The sequence below is a fragment of the Stylophora pistillata genome, chromosome 2 (genome assembly GCF_964205215.1).
Source record: "Stylophora pistillata chromosome 2, jaStyPist1.2, whole genome shotgun sequence".
Classification (NCBI taxonomy): Eukaryota; Metazoa; Cnidaria; class Anthozoa; order Scleractinia; family Pocilloporidae; genus Stylophora; species Stylophora pistillata.
In genome coordinates this window covers 13187094-13206329 of record NC_142520.1, presented here as the reverse complement: position 1 = coordinate 13206329, position 19236 = coordinate 13187094, and the positions used below count along the sequence as shown (strand labels likewise).

The following is a 19236-nucleotide window of genomic DNA, read 5'->3' as shown; positions in this document are numbered from 1 at the left end:
TATTCAAATTATTTCGTTACCCCCACCGACGCAGCCCCAACCAGTTTCTTTAGAAACTATCAGTCTTTATAAAAATATTGTATCGTTTTGACTTCAACCTAGAATACAAAAGACGCAGCTTATACAAGATGAACCCATTGCGGGAGTTGATAGTTGAACCTTGCTAGGAGAAGTTACATAACGATAATAATTATGGTTAAAGCAATTATCATGATGATGATAGTAACTTGAAATAGTGTAAAAACGACAAAATTTCTGCAGCAGCTCTCTATTTTTTATTAATTTTTTGTTGTTTTAATCCCTGTATTAGTAAATTTGTTTGCGCATTAAGCCAAAAGGAGAGACCAATCAGTGAACAGTTCCATGCCAAAAGGGCGTGAGAGGAACTTTATAAACAGGAAGATTGAGAGAACTCCCGGTTAACAATGAATCATGATGAGAAGTATTTAAATAATAATAATAATAATAATAGTAATAAACAGAAAGATTGAGTACAAGTTTTGGTTAATAATTAATCACGATTAAACATATTTGAATACTCTCCGTAAAACTTCGTTTTTCTTTAGACTCTAAAGATGAAGTGTCGTCGCTTCCCGATGTTTTCTTTCCTATTTCTTTTTTTTCTATATGGAGGCTGGTTTTATGCCCTTACATTTGCAAACCATGGTGAGTTTACTTTAACACTCTATAGTGTGGGTTAGATGAAGGATTATATTAATTTTTCATGGCAGTTTTAATGTAACATGTTTTAAACTTTCTTGGTTGTTTCTTTGGTTTCTTATGGCGGGAGATGCGGTTGCACTTCGGTCATAGCTTTCGATTTGAGAACGAAAGCTCTGCCTTTCGCTATCCAAAAGTTAAAATAGGCGGTGACAAATCGATCTAACTTCGGTTGGTTCTTGTGTTATGATTTTTTATACATGCATCTACAGAAAAGTTGAAGACTTGCAGCTTTCAAATCAATTCTTAAGGACACTTCGTTTCACGCAATGTGGGAAGATGCCACAACTTAGCTAGAAAAGCTAACTGAACACTTTGAATATCCTATTTCAGCTCATCAATGAGGCTCAGAACTAAACTCTAACGTGAAGATTTAACGTGAGCTTAAGTAAGACGAAATTGAATTTTTCTCCGGCAATTATTGCTCACCGAAATTTGAAATAAAGCGAAACACGATTTTGAGAGAGATTAACTTCTTTTGAAACTTTCTACACAAGTTCTAATAACAACGGGCAGGGACGCCAAAACGCGGCAGTTCAAATTTTGAGGGGAATTTTTCTGATCAAATCCATCATGAAACAATCAATAAAAAGATGCTAAAGAATCTATTTTTGTGGTTATTATCGACAATACCAAAGTTTGTCTGTGGTCAGATCGGGCTCGCAGGTAAGTACCGATTAATAATTGATCAGAATGTGTAAGAGACACTCTCATATGTCTAACATATGAAAACAAAAAATAATAACAGAACTTAAAGTTCCGTAAAATCTCATTTGAAGCAACAGTTTTTTTAATGTTAGTCTAAGCAATGGGTGTATATGTCATTTATTTTAACTACATGAGTTTCACGAGTTTTGACTCAAACTCGCTGTTCAGGATCTGGTATCAAAATAAAAAGTTTTCCCTGAATCATATTTTGAAAAATAAAGAAGGGAATTGTTTGAAAATGAGCCAAGGGTTTAATCCATGTACAGTTCCAACTAAAGATAAAGCAAAGATGCGTCTATTGTAAGAATTCGTTTTGCTATATTTTCTGACCAAAAAAGATTACAGAGAATTCAAATGTCCTATAAATAGCTTTCCATGCTAAATTTTATTAGAAAAGGCAACTTGCTCGAACAAAGCAGCATTCACAATTTTAATGTGTAAGCAAAGGAAAAAAAAATAAGTCGTCGATAGAAGGGTTCTCATCAAGAGCAATAGAATTCAAGTAAACTGAGTGCCACCCAAAACTGTTGGGAAGCATTAGATATCAACATTCATCTTGACAACAGGAATTTTACAAGTAGAAATAGTCAAGTAGAAAATTAAAATTTTCTACTTGACTATTGTATTTCAAGGAGGGATACAAAAGCAAATGAGGTATTGCTATTAATTCTACAAAGAATACCAAGTGAAAAACACATCGATTATTTATGCTTTTGATTAGTTTTAAGATGAGACGTAGACATGTTTCATTCCTAAACAATGCTTGGAAGATGGATTTCAATGTTTCTGCTGTCTTTAACAGTAATATAATTTACAAAGACATCACGGGAGCCATCAAGAAAATTGAGGGTCAACGAAAAACAGTTTTGTTCTCCTTTTTAACGTTTGCAACTTTTGAAGCACAGTTACCTCATGCATTAGCAATCTAAGTAATAACTTCATTGATAAAAGCAGCGAAAAAAGCAAAGCAGTTTTTTAAAAAGAAAGCTGGTTTAGGGAAACAAGGAATGCAAATCGAATATTTTATCACTATTTCTCTCGTAGACTTTGAGTAAAATAGAGGTTTGGAGAAATGGATCATTACTGCGAGTACCTAAAATGCTGTTTCGATCAACTAGCCTGAATGGGAGAGATTTTAAAATGATACATAACAATATAAAAACCGCTAGAAGTCAGTAAAAAAAAAAAAAAAAAAAAAATTAAACATTCTATAATCTATAATATTCGTGAGACAAACGACTAGACGTTCATTTACGCTTTTTTTTTTCATCTTTGCAACGTTGTCTAGTAAGATGAGATGTCACAACCTGCCTCGGACGTTCGCAAACCCCAGAGGTTGCCAGCTTTTGAATGATCTCGTCCCATTCCTGTTAATCCATTTCTGTTCGAAAATGTATAAAAGCTAAAATACTAAATCGAAAAAACGCAGATATGCCGACCTACGCCGAACCAAAGGCTGACAATTCAGTACAAGAGCGAATTTTTTGGCAGATAGCATAGAATCTTAATGGGAACTCTCAGCTGATGCGGTTGATATCCATTGAATTTTTAAAATCCACGATTCCTTAACTTTACTTTGTTGTAGTCACATGTTTTCAGAATTTCTTTTTTTGCCAACTTACACGAGCCGATCCGTAAACCAATCAAAATCTCTCTACTCCTGTCTAATATACAGATAGCTGTCGGAGACTCAAGTTTCTGGAAGTCAGAGATGGATATGCATTGGTGGGCCATGCCGTTAAAAACATTTCATTACAAGTCGGAATGCATATGCATAGTCACTGTAAAAATTGGTGCAGTATGGAAGACAGGTGTAAATCGATCAACATGGGGCCCTCAGGAGAAAAAAAGAAAGTTTTATGTCAGTTGAGTGACTCGGACGACTTACAACACCCAAATGATCTGAAACCGATGGCAGGCTTTATATACAGGAGCACGGAAGTAATAATTAAGTTTTATGTGTGTGTGTGTGTGTGTGTGTGTGTTGCGTGTTCGGAAACTCAGATGAGGTAATATCATTTCAAAACTTTTAAAAACGAAGTAATATGGTTATATCAACTAAGTTAAAATTGCAAATTGGCCACCGTAACGAATAAAAAAGCTGACGTTTCGAGCGTTAGCCCTTCGTCGGAGCGAATAGAGGAATTGTGCGTCCTTGTCATTCCTTTCAATGACAAGGACGCATGAAAACCAGTCGCTAGACACTTTAATTTACCCAATCATTCTAAAAAACATAAGGCAATCTGCGGTCTTTCCTTACATTTAGGCAACAAGGAGAGCCGCAAAACTCTTGAACAAAAGTTTCTCTTTCAAATCGGCAGTCTTAATCCCTCAGGTATCAACGAACGTTTCTCATTCCACTAATTTATTCGTGTTTTTCTCGCCGCCATGTTCCCACCAATGGCGTAGCTTCGCTTTCTGCATATAAATCCACATACAACCCACAATTCCTCCATTCCCTCCGACAAAGGGCTAATGCTCGAAACGTCAGCTTTTTTATTCGTTACGGTGGCCAATTTACAATTTTAACTTAGTTGATATAACCAAATTACCTTGTTACCCCCACCGACGCAGGACCACAGTTTTTTTAGAAACTTTCAGCCTTTTTTCAAAATGAGGTCTGAAAACACCTGAATCGGCCGACAAAAAAAGTGAATAAATAAATTAAAACATAAAGTTTCCCTATTACTTGGGCTCTGACTGGCTGAGACAGTCTGCTTTATCAGGGTATCGAGAAGGGATACTTTGTCTGCTTTACTTCTTTCGTCCTCTAGCCGCTTCATGGGACTTTACAACACAACAGAGAACAGTCGCGGATTCTTTATCTGATAAGCGAAAAAAGAAAAAACTCCAAGTATGCCCCATATAGATCAAAAGTATAAATGGCTTGCATGAATAGCATCTCCGTTATTTTATGAAAAATAAGGCTCAACATCTTTCCCCATCAGAACAAGTGCTGCTTCAACAACTGCTACAACAATGCAACTTGCCTGGTTGGATTTACAAACAAGGGATACAAGTGTGTGTGTCCACCTGGCTACACGGGAGAACACTGTGAAAGAGGCAAGAGTTATTTTGCTACGATTATGCGTCTCTTTTGGATCCATTTTACTCTGATCTCTCTTACCTGCAAAAAGGTTTTATCATTTATTTTTTTTCTAATTTCACTATCAACGGAAAGAATTTGTTTCTCCAGGTGTAGACGAGTGTACCACCAAAACCCAAAAATTTGACGTCAATGCTGAGTGCAACAATACTGAAGGTTCTTTCAACTGCAGCTGCAAGGTTGGGTTTGATGGCGATGGCAAAAGCTGCAAAGGTAACTATGAAATTTGTTCATCTAAATGGTTCCATGCATCGAAATCAGTAGATCCATAATCCTAGGTTTTTTTCTTTATATAAATTCGCTCAAAACTTGACAAGTGTATCAACAACATCAACGATTTTCGCAACAAAGCTGTGAATAGTAATTTTGAGGGATCAGTCGGCTGTTAGTGTGACGTTTGTCGCGTTCGGCATCCGTCGAAGTGTGCATTTTATTACGCGTCCCGTGTCTCGAGTGCTACTTCGAGTCCGGCATCAAATGATTTACGAGTCGTGGACGGCAAATTGTGTTCTCTTAGTTTTGGTTGCAATACTCCCTTCGTGTTTGGAGGTTAGTTAAGTTTACAATGTTTTGTTTTCTTTTTAGCACCTTTATATTTTCATCCTTGGAATCATTCTTAGCATTACGTTACGTCTCGCGCCCTCTTTCTATCTAAGTAAACTCCTGTCTTTTCTTGATGATTTGTCTAAAAGAAGCCTTCCTTGCGCTGGCTAAATAATTTTTGTTGCTCTTAACATGATAGATTCAATTTGTTAAGAAATAAACAATTGCACTAAACTTTTTATTAAATGTTTTTCTCTCTTGTTAAGATGTAGACGAATGTGCGACCAATACCCACAAGTGTGGTGTGAATTTTCGGTGCATAAATACTGAAGGTTCCTTTCACTGCAGCTGCGAAGATGGATTTGATGGTGATGATGAAAATTGCACTGGTGACTAGAACAGCGCGTTTACTCGTTACTTTTGAACATTCTTCATTGCTAGCTTATTTATTTTAAAACTGACTTCAATATTTGTGCAGATATAGATGAATGTCTCACCAATATCCACAAATGTGATGTCAACGCTGAGTGCAACAATACCGAAGGTTCTTTTAACTGCAGCTGCAAGGTTGGATTTAATGGCGATGGCAGGATTTGCACAGGTAACATTTGTCCATCTAAGGTTTCTAAGCATCGGAATCAACAGATTCAGAACCCTCGACCTGGTTTTTTATATTTGCCAAAACATGACGAATAACGAATGCTTTGCCTCTGCTCTCAAAACATTCCACGTGCATCCATATCGCGATACACGCACGCTAACCATGAACCAACGGTCAATTGATTTTTATTTAAAACTCACAGCAAAATGCATTCATCTATGTATTGTCAATATAGATTTCTGTTCAAGGTTGACGATACGTGATAGTCGAGACAATATTTGGTGAGAAAACATCAAGGCACATGAAAATTGTTAAAATGTGTGTGAGTCTAGATATAGACAAGAGTATCACCAGAACCCAGCTACTCTTACGAAGGTAAACCGGAGTTCAATTACAGTCAGTGGGAAAAACGTTTCACCTTTTCATTGGTAAAGTTTGGAGCTGAGGTGAAGCCATCAGGCAATATGCAATTTGGACAATGTTCGACTTTTTCCTGGACTTTTCTCTAAGTTTTTTTCCTTTATTGTAAGTGAAATTTCGGAACAAGCGAGCTTGCAAGTAGCAACAGATGAACCAAACAAAGGTTTCTAAATATGCCATGCGCCGTAATTGATGTTATTGACGAGAATGACCAAAGAGAAAACGAAATGCGCTGTCAGAGCCCTGGAAGGTTTTTACGCTCAGTTAGATTGTAAGGTAACGTTCCCTAGTAAAACTGAAACACGGATTCTTTATTGTAAAACAGATAAAGTAGCCTTGACTGCGCTCAGCTCTGTTGTACAGCACTTAGGAAACGTTTAGAGCAGTCAAGAAGTAGAGAAGAACACTCGTCTGCCAAATTTCCACCCCTTACACTTCTTTTATGCTATAGCCGCTTCTTGCTTGCTTTACAAAAGAACAGAGCAAGGTCAAGGCTTCTTCATTTCCTTATTATACGAAAGGAGGATGAATGACATGATGTTTGTGAGATGCTAAACCGAGTTAAACACATCATACACGGTACAAGATAAGGACAAGTTAAGACATGATAAAATTTTTAGCGCAAGGGCCTCGTTAATTTAAATCGTAACCCTGATATTTCTTTTATAGCCTAAAACACATACTAATCAAACGTAAAAAAAAAACAACAACAGCAACCGACCAAACAAACAAATAAACAAAAAAAACAAACACACGTAAAATTTACGATTGACTATTAAAAAGAAGCAAGAGCTATTGGAAAAAATATCAATTGAAACCTTCCGTACTAGGAATCTCTACTCAGGAGGCACCTCTATCTAAAAGAAGCAAGAGTTACTGGAAAAAAAAAAACTGATGCGAAAACCTTTGCATCTATCTCGAAGTCTCAGAGGTGCTCCCTAAATAAAAATGCAGATGGTTTCAGTCATAGTGAGTGGAAAAGTGTGTTGAAGATAATCTCAGACTAAATGTTTTGAACTGGAGGTGTTTAATCTGGACGCGATCTTCTCATTCGGTACAGCAACAAATTACATAAAACAGAAAGCTAGACTCGAAACTGAAACAAATATTGAATTACAAGAAAAAGAATAACACACAAAGCGACGACTTACATATTTTTGTCCATCTGCAAGCTAAACCGAACATGAACATCAAAAAACAATCAAAAAACAAACCTTCCTACGCACAAACAACGCACAACGATTTGAGCACATGGTCGCTAAGATCATGTGATCTGCACAAGGGGGGACCGGAGGGGCAGACTGTCTCTAAAATACTGGAAAAGAGGAAAATAATGTGTTTGTAAGGACTATATGTGCAGATTACTTTCAGTGAACTTATTTAATTTTTGTGTGTGGTACACAGAAGGCTTCCCTGTTAGAGAGCACCACTAGTTTTTATTAGCTGTTTCCTCTACAAGTTGACTTATCGCCTGTCTTTGTTCTTCATCTGCCTCTATGCTTTCTTAGACCACGACTCTTTCTATCGACTTCCGATCCAGGCCATCAGTGGCTCATCCGAGGATGGCTCTTGATAGAGCTGTTGATGTTCTATTAGTACATTTTATACCCATTCCCATCTCTTTTGCTATACTTTCCGAATCAGCTCTACGCGTGGATTTCATCAGTTCCTTGGCCATTTTCACGTATAGTTTTTGTACAGGTATCATGCAATCTTAAAAATATTAGGTTTTGTAATACAATAATTGCTACTACATACATTTCCATATTAAGGGAGTCTCGAATTCAAGTTAACTCTATTAATTCTGATCGATATAGTTTGATCAACTGGGATAGAATGTTTGAGTCGAGCTAAGCACCTATCACACTTTTCTGTCATGCTAAAAGTAAGTTTTTGAATCCATTTGGATTACGTACTGGTACCGTAAAAATGGCACAGACGACAAAGATGTTTTACAATTAAGATAAGCCGATACAAGGAAGTTTATGACTGATAAAACTTTCTACGTTCCTAAAGCTTTTTTCTCCCAGCAAAAATATCTTAAATCAATTTTAAAGGAATTTATTTTGTTTCCTTTATGGAAAAGATGTTTTACTGTGTTTAGAATTTTCAAAACCAGTTTGATATCAGTCTATTTGTTTTGCTTGGTGAGCCCTAGTGAAAAAAATGTTAAACCCACACGTAGAAATGACTTACAGGAAGTGTACAGTATGGAAAGGTGCCTTTTTATATTTCACAGATATTGATGAATGTGCAGTTGGCGTTCACGGTTGCCTCAATGGAACAGCCACGTGCATAAACACTATTGGTTCTTACAACTGTTCTTATAACCATGGTTACGTTGGGGACGGAAGTACAAGTTACAGTGTGCAGTCACCCGGTCAGTTTGATTTTTTTCTTACAAGAAATATGAAAGGATCCGACTTACAATAACAATGCTATTTCAGAATTTTTCGTCTGACCTGAGTTGCTGCTACGAGACTGTTGCTCTTCATTTTTTAGATGAGGGCGGGTTAATGATTTCTGAGAATGAGTCGTGAGTATTTATTCGTTGAGATATCTATAATTTATTTTTTAAAGAAATATGATGAATAATTTTTTATACGAAATAAGATTCAAAGCTCTTTTCCATGCACATGATCGGGGGAGAAAATATTACAGTAGTAGGATAATGAACTAGTAAAATTTATGATAGAAGAAAATTCTCAACCATTTCGGATTGAATGTTGAAACGATCAAAATACGTAAGGAGCATTCGAAAAAGTCAGTGGTTAAATACAAACGGAACTGACAAAAATAACGGAAAAGAAAAATATTGACACAAACAATAATGAGGCATTGTTTATATCACTGTTTTGACTCTTTTCTTTCTCAGAATGTCAAAATCCTTCAAGTCTTAAAGATGCCGAAAGGAAAGAAACTTACTCCGGAAGTCTTTCAGTATGCGACAGTTCACTCGGTCCAAATTGGTTTCGTTTTCAGGGAGCAGCCGGAAATAAAATGGCTGCCACATGTGTCCCAACTCACCAGTGTGGAACCGAGGCCACTGGCTGGTTGAGCGGGTCTCATCCTACCGTGAGCGAGGGTATAGTCACAAGGCAGGTCTGTTTTCATTGGTCATCAAGATGCTGTGAGTGGTCTATCAACATCCAAGTAAGGAATTGCAATGGATATTTTGTGTATAACATCAGCAGCACACCTCCTGAGCATCCGTGTCACTTGCGATATTGTGGTGCTGACTAAAGTTATCATGAAAACAATACGAAGTCCGTTTTGCTCGTAGGCCGAGTAAAATAGAATTACCACAAATATACTACTGATTTCACCCGCATGGATTTTGTTTCTTGTTTTGAAATGAAAGGGGTATTGGTAGTCATAGTTCTTGAACTCGCACACAATTTTTTTCCGAACAAATCAGGATGTAAAACTTCTTTGACGTTATTTAACCCAGTTAAGGGTGAGAATGTTAATGAGTAACAAATTTTGAAGAAAATAATCACTTTTTAAATGTAAATAGCGAACACGGCGTAGGGGTTACCAACGCTTACCTACGTTTAAATTGTACACATGTCCAATATCAGTCTTTACTCTTTTTTACTTGGTCTTTCTTCGTGGTTAGTCGTGACAGCAGTAGTTGAGAGGCATCAATGAATCCGTCGTTAGTCTTATACCGCAAATTAGTGATACGCTGTAAATTCCCATTGCAGTTGTGATAGCCTTTCTTTGTAACTTGATGTACTTTAGTGAAATAATGAGTAATAAAAAGAAGTTACCAAATATGCGAAAAATATATTTTTGTCTGAATAATTCAACGTGGCTCCCATTTGTAGAACCTGTCATTGGGTTGGCAGTCACTTACCGATCGAATAAGGCGTGCGCAAAAGACAAAAATATCAAAGATTGAATTTCTCAACGCGGCCATTGTGTTCCTCTGCTTTACGTCCGTATTTGTGCCCCGTTCTGCAGAGTATGACCGTGGCATATTTTGCGCGTTCCGTTGTCCTTTTAGGGTAAAATAGTGGGTAACTCAATGTTCTAAGAAATAACAAGCATTCTGCTCTCCCAGATACAATCACATCTAACCTTTTTAAATCTATGTAAGCCCAGAGCTAATCAATAGTTGGTTAGATAGTTAGTCCTCTTCGTGCTTCTATCCACATAATGACTCGGCGAGAGACTATTGTTGGTTACCAGTCAGCCAAGAGGTAATTAATTTTTTACTCGGCCTACGAGGTAATTTTCTGTCTACGGTTTGGCTCCAAGATTCTTTTAGTAAAATGTGAATAAAATGTTTTCTGGATGTTTAGAAAACGCTACCTTTTCTTCTTTTATTTGACGCGGGTTTTCAATTCCTGACCTCTGTATTTGTAGATGACGTGATTCTTTTCCACCTTCTCTGGAACTTTCGAGTCAGCGGGTGTCGAAATTACGCGGTTCCATGTTTTGTCTTCTCGTGTAAATGTTTTCCTCCTTCGTTTGATGATGCAACACCTGTAAATAAAGATTTTACTTTTGGCAGTAGGAAAGGAGGATTAATTGGAATTATTGTGAACGGAAATAAGACGAAAACGAAAGTCAAAATGTCTATTCAAAACAAAAATGTAATGTATCGCGGAAATGCGAAGGCCATAATATAACAGGTGAAATATAATATAACAGGTTACAAAAAAAAAAAAAAAGAAAACAGAGAGAGAAAAAAAAAATATACACAGCAAATATTCTGTCAGGCCCCCCAGAGGATTAAAGTAAGAAGCCTTGTTAAAGTCTCAATCAGCAGTTAATGTTTAGATAGCAGGTTTGCCAAACGTTTCTTTTACTCCCGAACTGAGGTTCCTGTTTGGCCAGGTTCTGAGAACATGGTACTTTTGCTTCATCTGTTTTTAATCTCTTTGGTTCTTCCCCTTGGGCAAGTTTTATGCTGCTATGATGGTAACATTTCTTTCTTGTTTTTAGAAATTCAGTTTCAACATTGTGTCTGTTCGTGTGGTAAACTTGTCCTCAACAGTTTATTGAAAAAAAAAAAACTTCGGTATGCAAAAGTGTAAAGACTGAACATAAATCTCTCAAGACTTAATTGATACAGTGACTTCAAATCTATAACAAATTTTTTTGATTCTATAGGGAAACATATTCTTCCACTTCGTTTAAAAAAAAAATATCTGCCTTTGAAAGTACCCCACTGAGCACTACTCATTTTATCCCCAGTTTGTCCAACAGAGTTCTCGTAAGGTCTTTCACATTCCACTTATGTTTGTATTTCTCTAGTATATTCAAAAGAGACCCCATGGGACTGGAAGTATTGAAACGGTGATGAAAAGGCTTTGATACCTCTGAGCGAAAAGTAAACCTTTATATTCGAGAAATTTGGTAGCATTTTTCTTACTAACTCGCGTGTATCTTGTAAAACTGTGACCGCTATCTTGATTATAAAGAGATAGTTGATACTGTTATTGAAAACAACCTTTCTTATCAGGTGAGGGAAATTCTTGTTTAAAAACAATGTGTGCACCAATGGAAAAATCATACTAGTTTTTCCATTTGAAATAATAAATTAATGTTAGCAGGAGTTATGAAATTTTTAACTCCCCTAAGGTGTGGGCTTTACTAATTGTTTATAATTCACTTCTGTTCGAAAGATACCTGATGAGTTTTCAATTTTGATTCTTGAATAGCTTGTCGATTGCCCGCTAGGTAAACACAGGACTTCCTAATAAAGTTTACAGTTTTATTGAGTAACGGTTGATAAGCTTTTGGAGGTCAAATAATCGAGCGAACTTACCAATTAGGAAAAACCACTGATGGCATAGGATGCAAATTCTGTCTCAAAATAAAGGTGGGTATTTCAATGTTAACATAGAGAATCCGGGGAAAAGTCGGAATTATCGATATACGTATTGTTATCTCCAGTTCAAACAGCTTGCTTAACGACATATGGAGATTCTCAAGGGGTAGAACCAATTCATTTTGATGTTTTATTAATTTCATTCTTAGATCAATGTCGTATCTTAGCATTTCCATCGACTCTGTTCTTCGTGGGAGAACGTCTTGTTAACCACACCATAGCAGACATCAGTGTGATTGACAGAGACACGTGTGAATATCGTTGTTACCTGGACCATAACTGTGTCAGTGTTAACTTTTATTTGGGGAAAAATAGAGCAGAAGCACACAACTGTGAACTGAATAACTCCACGGGTAAAGAACATGAGGACGATCTGGTGAAAACAACGAACTACGTGTACCATGGAACGAAGGTACGAGCGATTACTTATCACTTTCATTTACTTGGCTTTCAGCATTGAATGAGAGCTGAACGGATGCTCTTTATAGCCATATTTAGAAAGGACTTTGTATGGACCATGTATTACTTATAGATAGCGCCATCGAGTACCCTTCGTAGATTAGCAAGAACCAATAGACATTTGTTCTGTACCCTGGAGGACGCTTAGGGCTTTTAGAAAAGTGATCCATTTGTCTCGATTCTAAATAGAAAAAACTCTTATACATCTTTTTATTCAATGACGAAGAACCTCTATAAGTTATTTCATTTGCAATTGTTTCGTCGGCTTAAAATTTTATAGTTGCAAGTAGCTTTTTTTATTCACCGATTTTATGAAAGTATTTTTTGGATTTTATAATAGTTTACTAGTTTGCGCAAGAGTAAGTAAAGAGCATAAGATCATACATCATGGGAAATTCCTTTCAAGAGAAGCTAAAACGATTAAAATACTTTTTCCTTCAAACTTGTCCTTGAACGTAGTAACAGATCGAAGACATAGTGTCCTCCTGGCAAGGATGTTGACTGTAGATTAAGAGGTTTCGTTGAGCTGCTTACCGGCTCCTTATGCATTTATTTACTTGATCCTATCCTAGTTTATTTTGGTTGCTTGAAGCAGTGGTTGTTCTAAGTTATGCACATTTCTCTTAAGCAGATTATTCATGTTCAACCTTTTTTCTTGAAGAATTTTTGTGCTCAATCCCCATGCAAGAACTACGGAACCTGTCAGTCGGGTTTTACGAGGCGACGATATCGATGTTTATGTCCTTCTGGATTCACTGGCCACGAATGCGAGACAGGTAACTGTTTAAAGTACAGAGTATATGCGAATTATCCATTTGGTTCAACGCTGTGATTTATAACAAACTTTTAGAGGTGTTAAGATTTGATGGGGGAGGGGGCCTATGACAAATATGCACTTAGAAGTGTACAATATAATCAGGTAGCTTTTTATATTTCACAGATATTGATGAATGTGCAGTTGGTGTTCATACTTGCCTTAGTGGAACAGCTACGTGTATAAACACTATTGGTTCATACAACTGTTCTTGTAACCATGGTTACGAAGGAGATGGAAGGACAAGTTGCTTTGTACAGTCAGTCGGTCAGTTAATTTTTCTTTTACTTACCAGTGATGTAAAAGAATGTAACTCACGATACCTGAGGTTTGCATTTTTGCTTAACCAATACTATTTTACATTTTTCGTCTTGGCGAAGGCAGCATGGTCGAGTGGTCAGCATGTCGGTCTTGCAATCCGCCGCTCCCGTGTTCAAGTTCCGCCCTGGTCACTACTTGAATTTATTTCACAGTAGCCCAGAGTTTCGAATCCTCGGCCATGCTTGTAATATAGCCAACTGGTTTGCCTTTGGCCAGTTGGGATTCTTAATAAATGTTATTTTCAATTTGAATTATTTGTTTCAGTTGTGTGGTGGAAAACCTGTAAACTAGCTTCTACCTAAGTGTTTCTTCACGTTAAACTGTTTATTATTATCATTAACAAAATTTCTCTTTTTCATTGTGTAGGATTGGAGGGCGGGAAGTGATTTGTGAGCAGTTCAGTTGTTTTGACATATTTTGTTCTCAACCAAAGTATAGATAATCCGAGTGAAGATTTAAAGCTACTTCCTCTTGATCGCAGGACAGGGGCGTAGCCAGGATTTTCCAAAGGGGTGGTCACAGAGGCTACTCACCATTTACACCGCTACTCTCCTGCGTGTATCAGCGGGCTCAGTCGTATTATCGCGGCATGAAGGCCCTTATTAACTAAATACAAGAGCCGTTGACGAGAATACTTCACAAAATAACAAAAAATTAAAAAAGTGGGCTTTTCAACAATGGCTTTTTCGGCCAAGATATTGTCATTGCGTTTTCACCACCTGAATATTGTGGGTTGTTTGCTCTAAAGAAGGCCTACCAAGGGGGGATCACGGACAGCCCTGGACCCCCCTGGCTACGCCCTTGGAGGAGAAAAGATTTCAGTAACGTCAATAACATTTTACTGAACTGTTAATATGTATGAAGACATGTATCTCACAAAACGTTTTGGTGTCTATGATCACAGAATTTTTACGAGTTTCGCCGTTGCACGCCATACTTTGACGAACTCGTAGGGAGAGTCAATATAAAAACACTGAGTAAAAATGCTCAGCGATACTGCACAACGAAACGTTGTGCAGTATCGCTGAAACTATATATATATATATATATATATATATATATATATATATATATATATAAATATTATGAGAGGAAAAAAGGACGTAACTACATTTCCCGACAAGCCTGTTTCGTGAATCGCTTCACCCCTGAAGAGTGAAGCGATTCACGAAACAGGCTTGTCGGGAAATGTAGTTACGTCCTTTTTTCCTCTCATAATATTTATTCTGCTCTGCTTCAACGTATTGAGCACTGTTCCACGCGAAAATTGACTTGCAGACTTCCTATATATATATATATATATATATATATATATAGCTCTTTGGCATACAAAGCTTTGCTTTCATGTCCAAATTGAGCACTCTAACTAGGATGAGTCATTGCTCTGCAATTGCGCATGCTCGCTAGTGTACTCTAGTTTGAGCACTCTGGCATGGCTTAGACGATACCACAAAGGTTAGATCGTTTGGGGTGACCATATTGGTTCTCCTCCATCCTAGCATTAGCACTGCACTGATGAGGCCCAGGTCTCGCATGGTAAGTGTTGCTTCATACTCTTGTAGTTTGAAGTTGGTTCTGGTGTTTTTCGAGGTCTGAGTTGGATAAGTGAGTACCTGCCGGGAGGGAAAACTTGCGACTTTTTCCTCCCTGGCAGTGGTTGTTTTCTTTGGTTCCGTTTTGGTCGCCCATCCCTTTTTTGGGATTTCTCGGTCGATCCGAACTTGCTTTCCTTTTTGCTTTTTCTCTGTTTCGGTCACCCATCCCTCTGACTTGTCTTTGGGTTGGGTCCGAGTTTCAGCATGGTCGTGTCCTTTAATAGGACCATCGACGTTGACTGTCAGGGGCTCCCTGAGGAGGTACTTTTCTCGGAAGCGGTTGGTTTGTTGCTGGGTTTTTTTGACCGTGAGTCTGACCATCGGGTGGCTGCGGTGCAGGCATGTCCTGGCCGTGTTGCGAGAGTCACTTTTGCTGAGAACGGCGATGCTGCTAAGTTATTTTTTCAGGAGCTAGGTGTCATCAAGTTGGGCGATGTAGAGTGTAGGGTGGTTAAACCCCCTCCTCCTCCTCCCCAGCTTACTACTGTTGTAGTCTCTTGGTTTCCCTTTGAGGGATCAAACGACGCCATCAGCACAGCTTTGTCCGCATATGGTACGGTCAAATCTGTTCGCAATCAGGTTTGGCCCGGAAGGCCTTCAGTGTCCACCGGGTCACGCATTGTCCAAATGGTTATTAGGAATGTCATTTCACCGTTTATTTCTATCCGTGGCGTCCGCTGTAAAATTTGGTATAGGGGGCAACCCCTCCAGTGTACTACTTGTCATAAAGTTGGTCATAAGTCGGCGGAGTGTCCCCTTAGGGGCAAATGCTTCCGATGCCGTCAAGGTGGACATCTAGCTAGGAACTGTCAGGCGACCGTGGGTGCTCAACCTGCTGTAGACACATCAGTAGAGATGGACATACCCTCGTCTGTAGCTCAAGAAAATGATGTGACAGCTGAGACAATTGCTCCCGTCCCTAAGGACGTTGTTGCTGAGTCTGAAGAGTGCGATTATAACCTTGAGGCCAGGAAGGACCGTTTTCCAACCTGCACATCGGTTGACCAAGTACAATCAGACAATGTCTCCCGTAAACGCGCTGCTCCCCAGACTTCTCCGGTTTCAAAAGGAACTGTAAAGAAGCCTGCTACAACGGATACAACCCAGTCGATTTCCGTACCAGTCGCTAATAAGATAACCGCGCCACCCTCCGTTACGTCGGTCATTTCTTCCAAGTCCAGAAGTGAAATTCTCGAATTGCTATCCACACCTCCTGGCCTTTCAGGTGATAGAGTAGACCTCCTACGGTTAACATCACACCTTCAAGTTCCTCCTGGTTCAATTGCCTTTGTTCTCAACCCGCAAAATGGTCCTCCTAGACATGTGCTAAAGTACACTCCGAAGAAATAGTTTAATATTAGTTTAAAAATTTAAAACCTAAAAATGAAAACTAAAAAGTAGTTTAAGTTATTTAAGTTATCGAGTGTGTGTGTTCAATTTTTGGTGTGAGTGTGTTAATTTTTGTTGAGGTGGGGTTCGATTCCCCAGCGAGTTTGGTGTCTGGTGACCCTCGTTTCTGGTGGACCCCAACCCTAAGGCATTGCACGCAAGCCATGGGTGGGATTAGTCCTGTTGGTCGGCGGGCATTGCACACGCCCTTCATCGGGGGCCCGGCCGTCCACCTTAAACATAAAAAAAAAAACTGCACTGATGAGGCCCAGAAGGCCGAAACAGTACTGTCTGCAGTTAGTTATATATATATATATATATATATTGTGGGAGGAAAAAGACAAGTAACCTACAAGTTCATCCTTACAAGCCTGTTTCGTGGTCGCCCACTCATCAGGGGATTTATTGAGAATCCCCTGATGAGTGGGCGACCACGAAACAGGCTTGTAGGGATGAACTTGTAGTTTACTTGTCTTTTTCCTCCCACAATATATACTTCGCTCTACTTCTATGTATTGAGCACCGTTCTACTAAAATCAAGTCACACTTTATAGATATATATTAAAAACTAAATCATTAGATAATGGAATTCTAGACTTTCGGCTTAGCCGTTATGGTATATCAGCCAATATACCATAATCTACAAATATGGCAAGCGTACGTGTCAGCTTAAAATTAAAAAGGAGCTAAAACTTTAATAAAATTTAATAATTCTTTTTTAACGTTTTTAATAAAACAATTATTCCACTCGCGCTTGTTGGATATGATGATTATAACCAACTCAGCGCTACGCGCCTCGTTGGCTATCTATCATCTCATATCCAAAGCGCGCTCGTGGAGTAATTGTTAATTATACCATACATTTTAACAGTTCAGTTTTGCTGATTTTGTTTTGACCCTTGGGACGAACTCAGGGTGGACTGATCCCAGTCTATCAGCAAAGCAGCGTAGCTACAACCCTCTACTTGTGCATTTATCTGTTTTCTTCCGCAGAATGTCAAAATACTACAAGTCTTACAGATGCCAACAGGAAAGTGAATTACTCAAGAGGTTCTTTGTGCGACAATTCACTCGGTCCAAATTGGTTTCGTTTCCAGGGAGCTGCCGGAAATAAAATGGCTGCTACATGCGTCCCAGCTAAACGCTGTGGAACTGATGCCACTGGCTGGTTGAACGGGTCTCATCCTACCGTGAGCGAGGGTATAGTCACAAGGCAGGTCTGTTTTAATTGGTCAGGAGGATGTTGTGATTGGTCCATCAACATCCAAGTAAGGAATTGCAACGGATATTTTGTGTATTACATCAGTGGTACGCCTCCATCGCATCCGTGTCGCTTGCGATATTGTGGTGCTGACTAAAGCTATCATGAAAACAATACTAAGGCCGGTTAGCTTTTAGACCGAGTAAAATAGAGTAGCCACATATATACAACTGATTTCACCCGCAAGGATTTTATTTCTTGTTTTGAAATGAAAGTGATGTTGGTAGTCGTAGTTCTTGAACTCGCACTCGAATATTTTCCCGAAGAAATTAACATGTAAATATTCTTTCACGTCATTCAACCAGGTGATGGGTGGAGATATTAGTATTCAGCAATAATTTTTTGAAGAAAATGATCAAATTTTAAATAGAAATAACGAATGCGGTGTAGGGTTACAAACGCTTTACTACGTTTAAAGTATACTTATGTCCGATATCAACCTCCACTCTTCTGAACTCGGTCGTCAGAAAATTTTTTTTGTATTTTTTCGTGAGTAGTCGTGGTAGAAGGACATGGAAGGCATCAATGAGGCCACATTTAGTCTTATATTACAAATCAGTGTTATACTGTGAATTCCTTTTGAAGTTGTGCCGATAGCCTTTCTAAATCATTTGTAACTTGATGTACGTCAGTAAAATAATGAGAAATAAACATCCAAGTTATTATATGTTTGGGAAAATATATTTTTGTTTGTCTGTTTTGTATTTACACTGTCAAGTTTATAGGCTAGGAAAATATCTGACGAGGACTGGAATCCAGCTTCTCTTCACTTCTTATATTCCAGATATATATTATATTCCAGATATATCTTTCCGCTTGTATTAAATGTAAACCATCGAATAAGGAATTGGCAATTCCCCTATCATTTCATTTTCTAGTATTTTAACTTTTAGCGTACGAAATAGTTCCTGCGGACTTATCTGAGCATATCTTAGCGATCGTATAAGGCTTACTTGTGTCCTCTTCTGAAGTGTTTTACCGTGGCATACTTTTCGCGTTCCGTTGTCATAAAATGGTAAAATAGTGAGTAACGCAATATCTTAAGAAATAGCAAGCATTATGCTCTCCCAGATACAACCACATGTAACCATTTTAGGTCTATGTGAGCCCAGAGCTAATCAAGAGTTAGTTAGCTAGTTGGTTCTCTTCGTACGCCTATGCACATAAGGACTCAGCGATAGAACTTGAATGAACTTGATTTTGGTTGGTTGCCGATCGTTCAATCGATAGAAAAAAAAATCACATGTGGTCTGTTTCCCCCTCCTCCAGCTGGTTCAGTTGATGAAGGTTCTGCCCACTCTGCTTCGGATGTTAACGTTGCTGACCCCATCCCTCCCGAGCCTGTGGACACTGCGATGGAGTGTGGTGATGTCTTTCCTCCTGCCTCGCAGGGCCCACTTGATCCTCAAGGATACTTAAATGAGGATGTTGTTGACCCAATTGTATTTGTGTCTGGT

At 38.4% G+C, this 19236-nt stretch overlaps 1 protein-coding gene across 1 annotated transcript; it reads left to right on the top strand.

Annotated features, from left to right (window-relative positions):
- Positions 1–530: 530 nt before the first annotated feature.
- On the top strand, positions 531–18460 carry LOC111319138 (uncharacterized). Its single transcript, XM_088749279.1, has 14 exons — positions 531–666; positions 3104–3369; positions 4377–4491; positions 4625–4747; positions 5344–5466; positions 5556–5678; positions 8338–8478; positions 8974–9332; positions 11052–11084; positions 11771–11789; positions 12090–12352; positions 13061–13175; positions 13340–13480; positions 17512–18460. Exons 1-14 carry the CDS (start codon positions 576–578, stop codon positions 17874–17876), a joined length of 2277 nt encoding a protein of 758 aa, XP_088605405.1. The 5' UTR covers positions 531–575; the 3' UTR covers positions 17877–18460.
- The last annotated feature ends 776 nt before the right edge of the window (positions 18461–19236 follow it).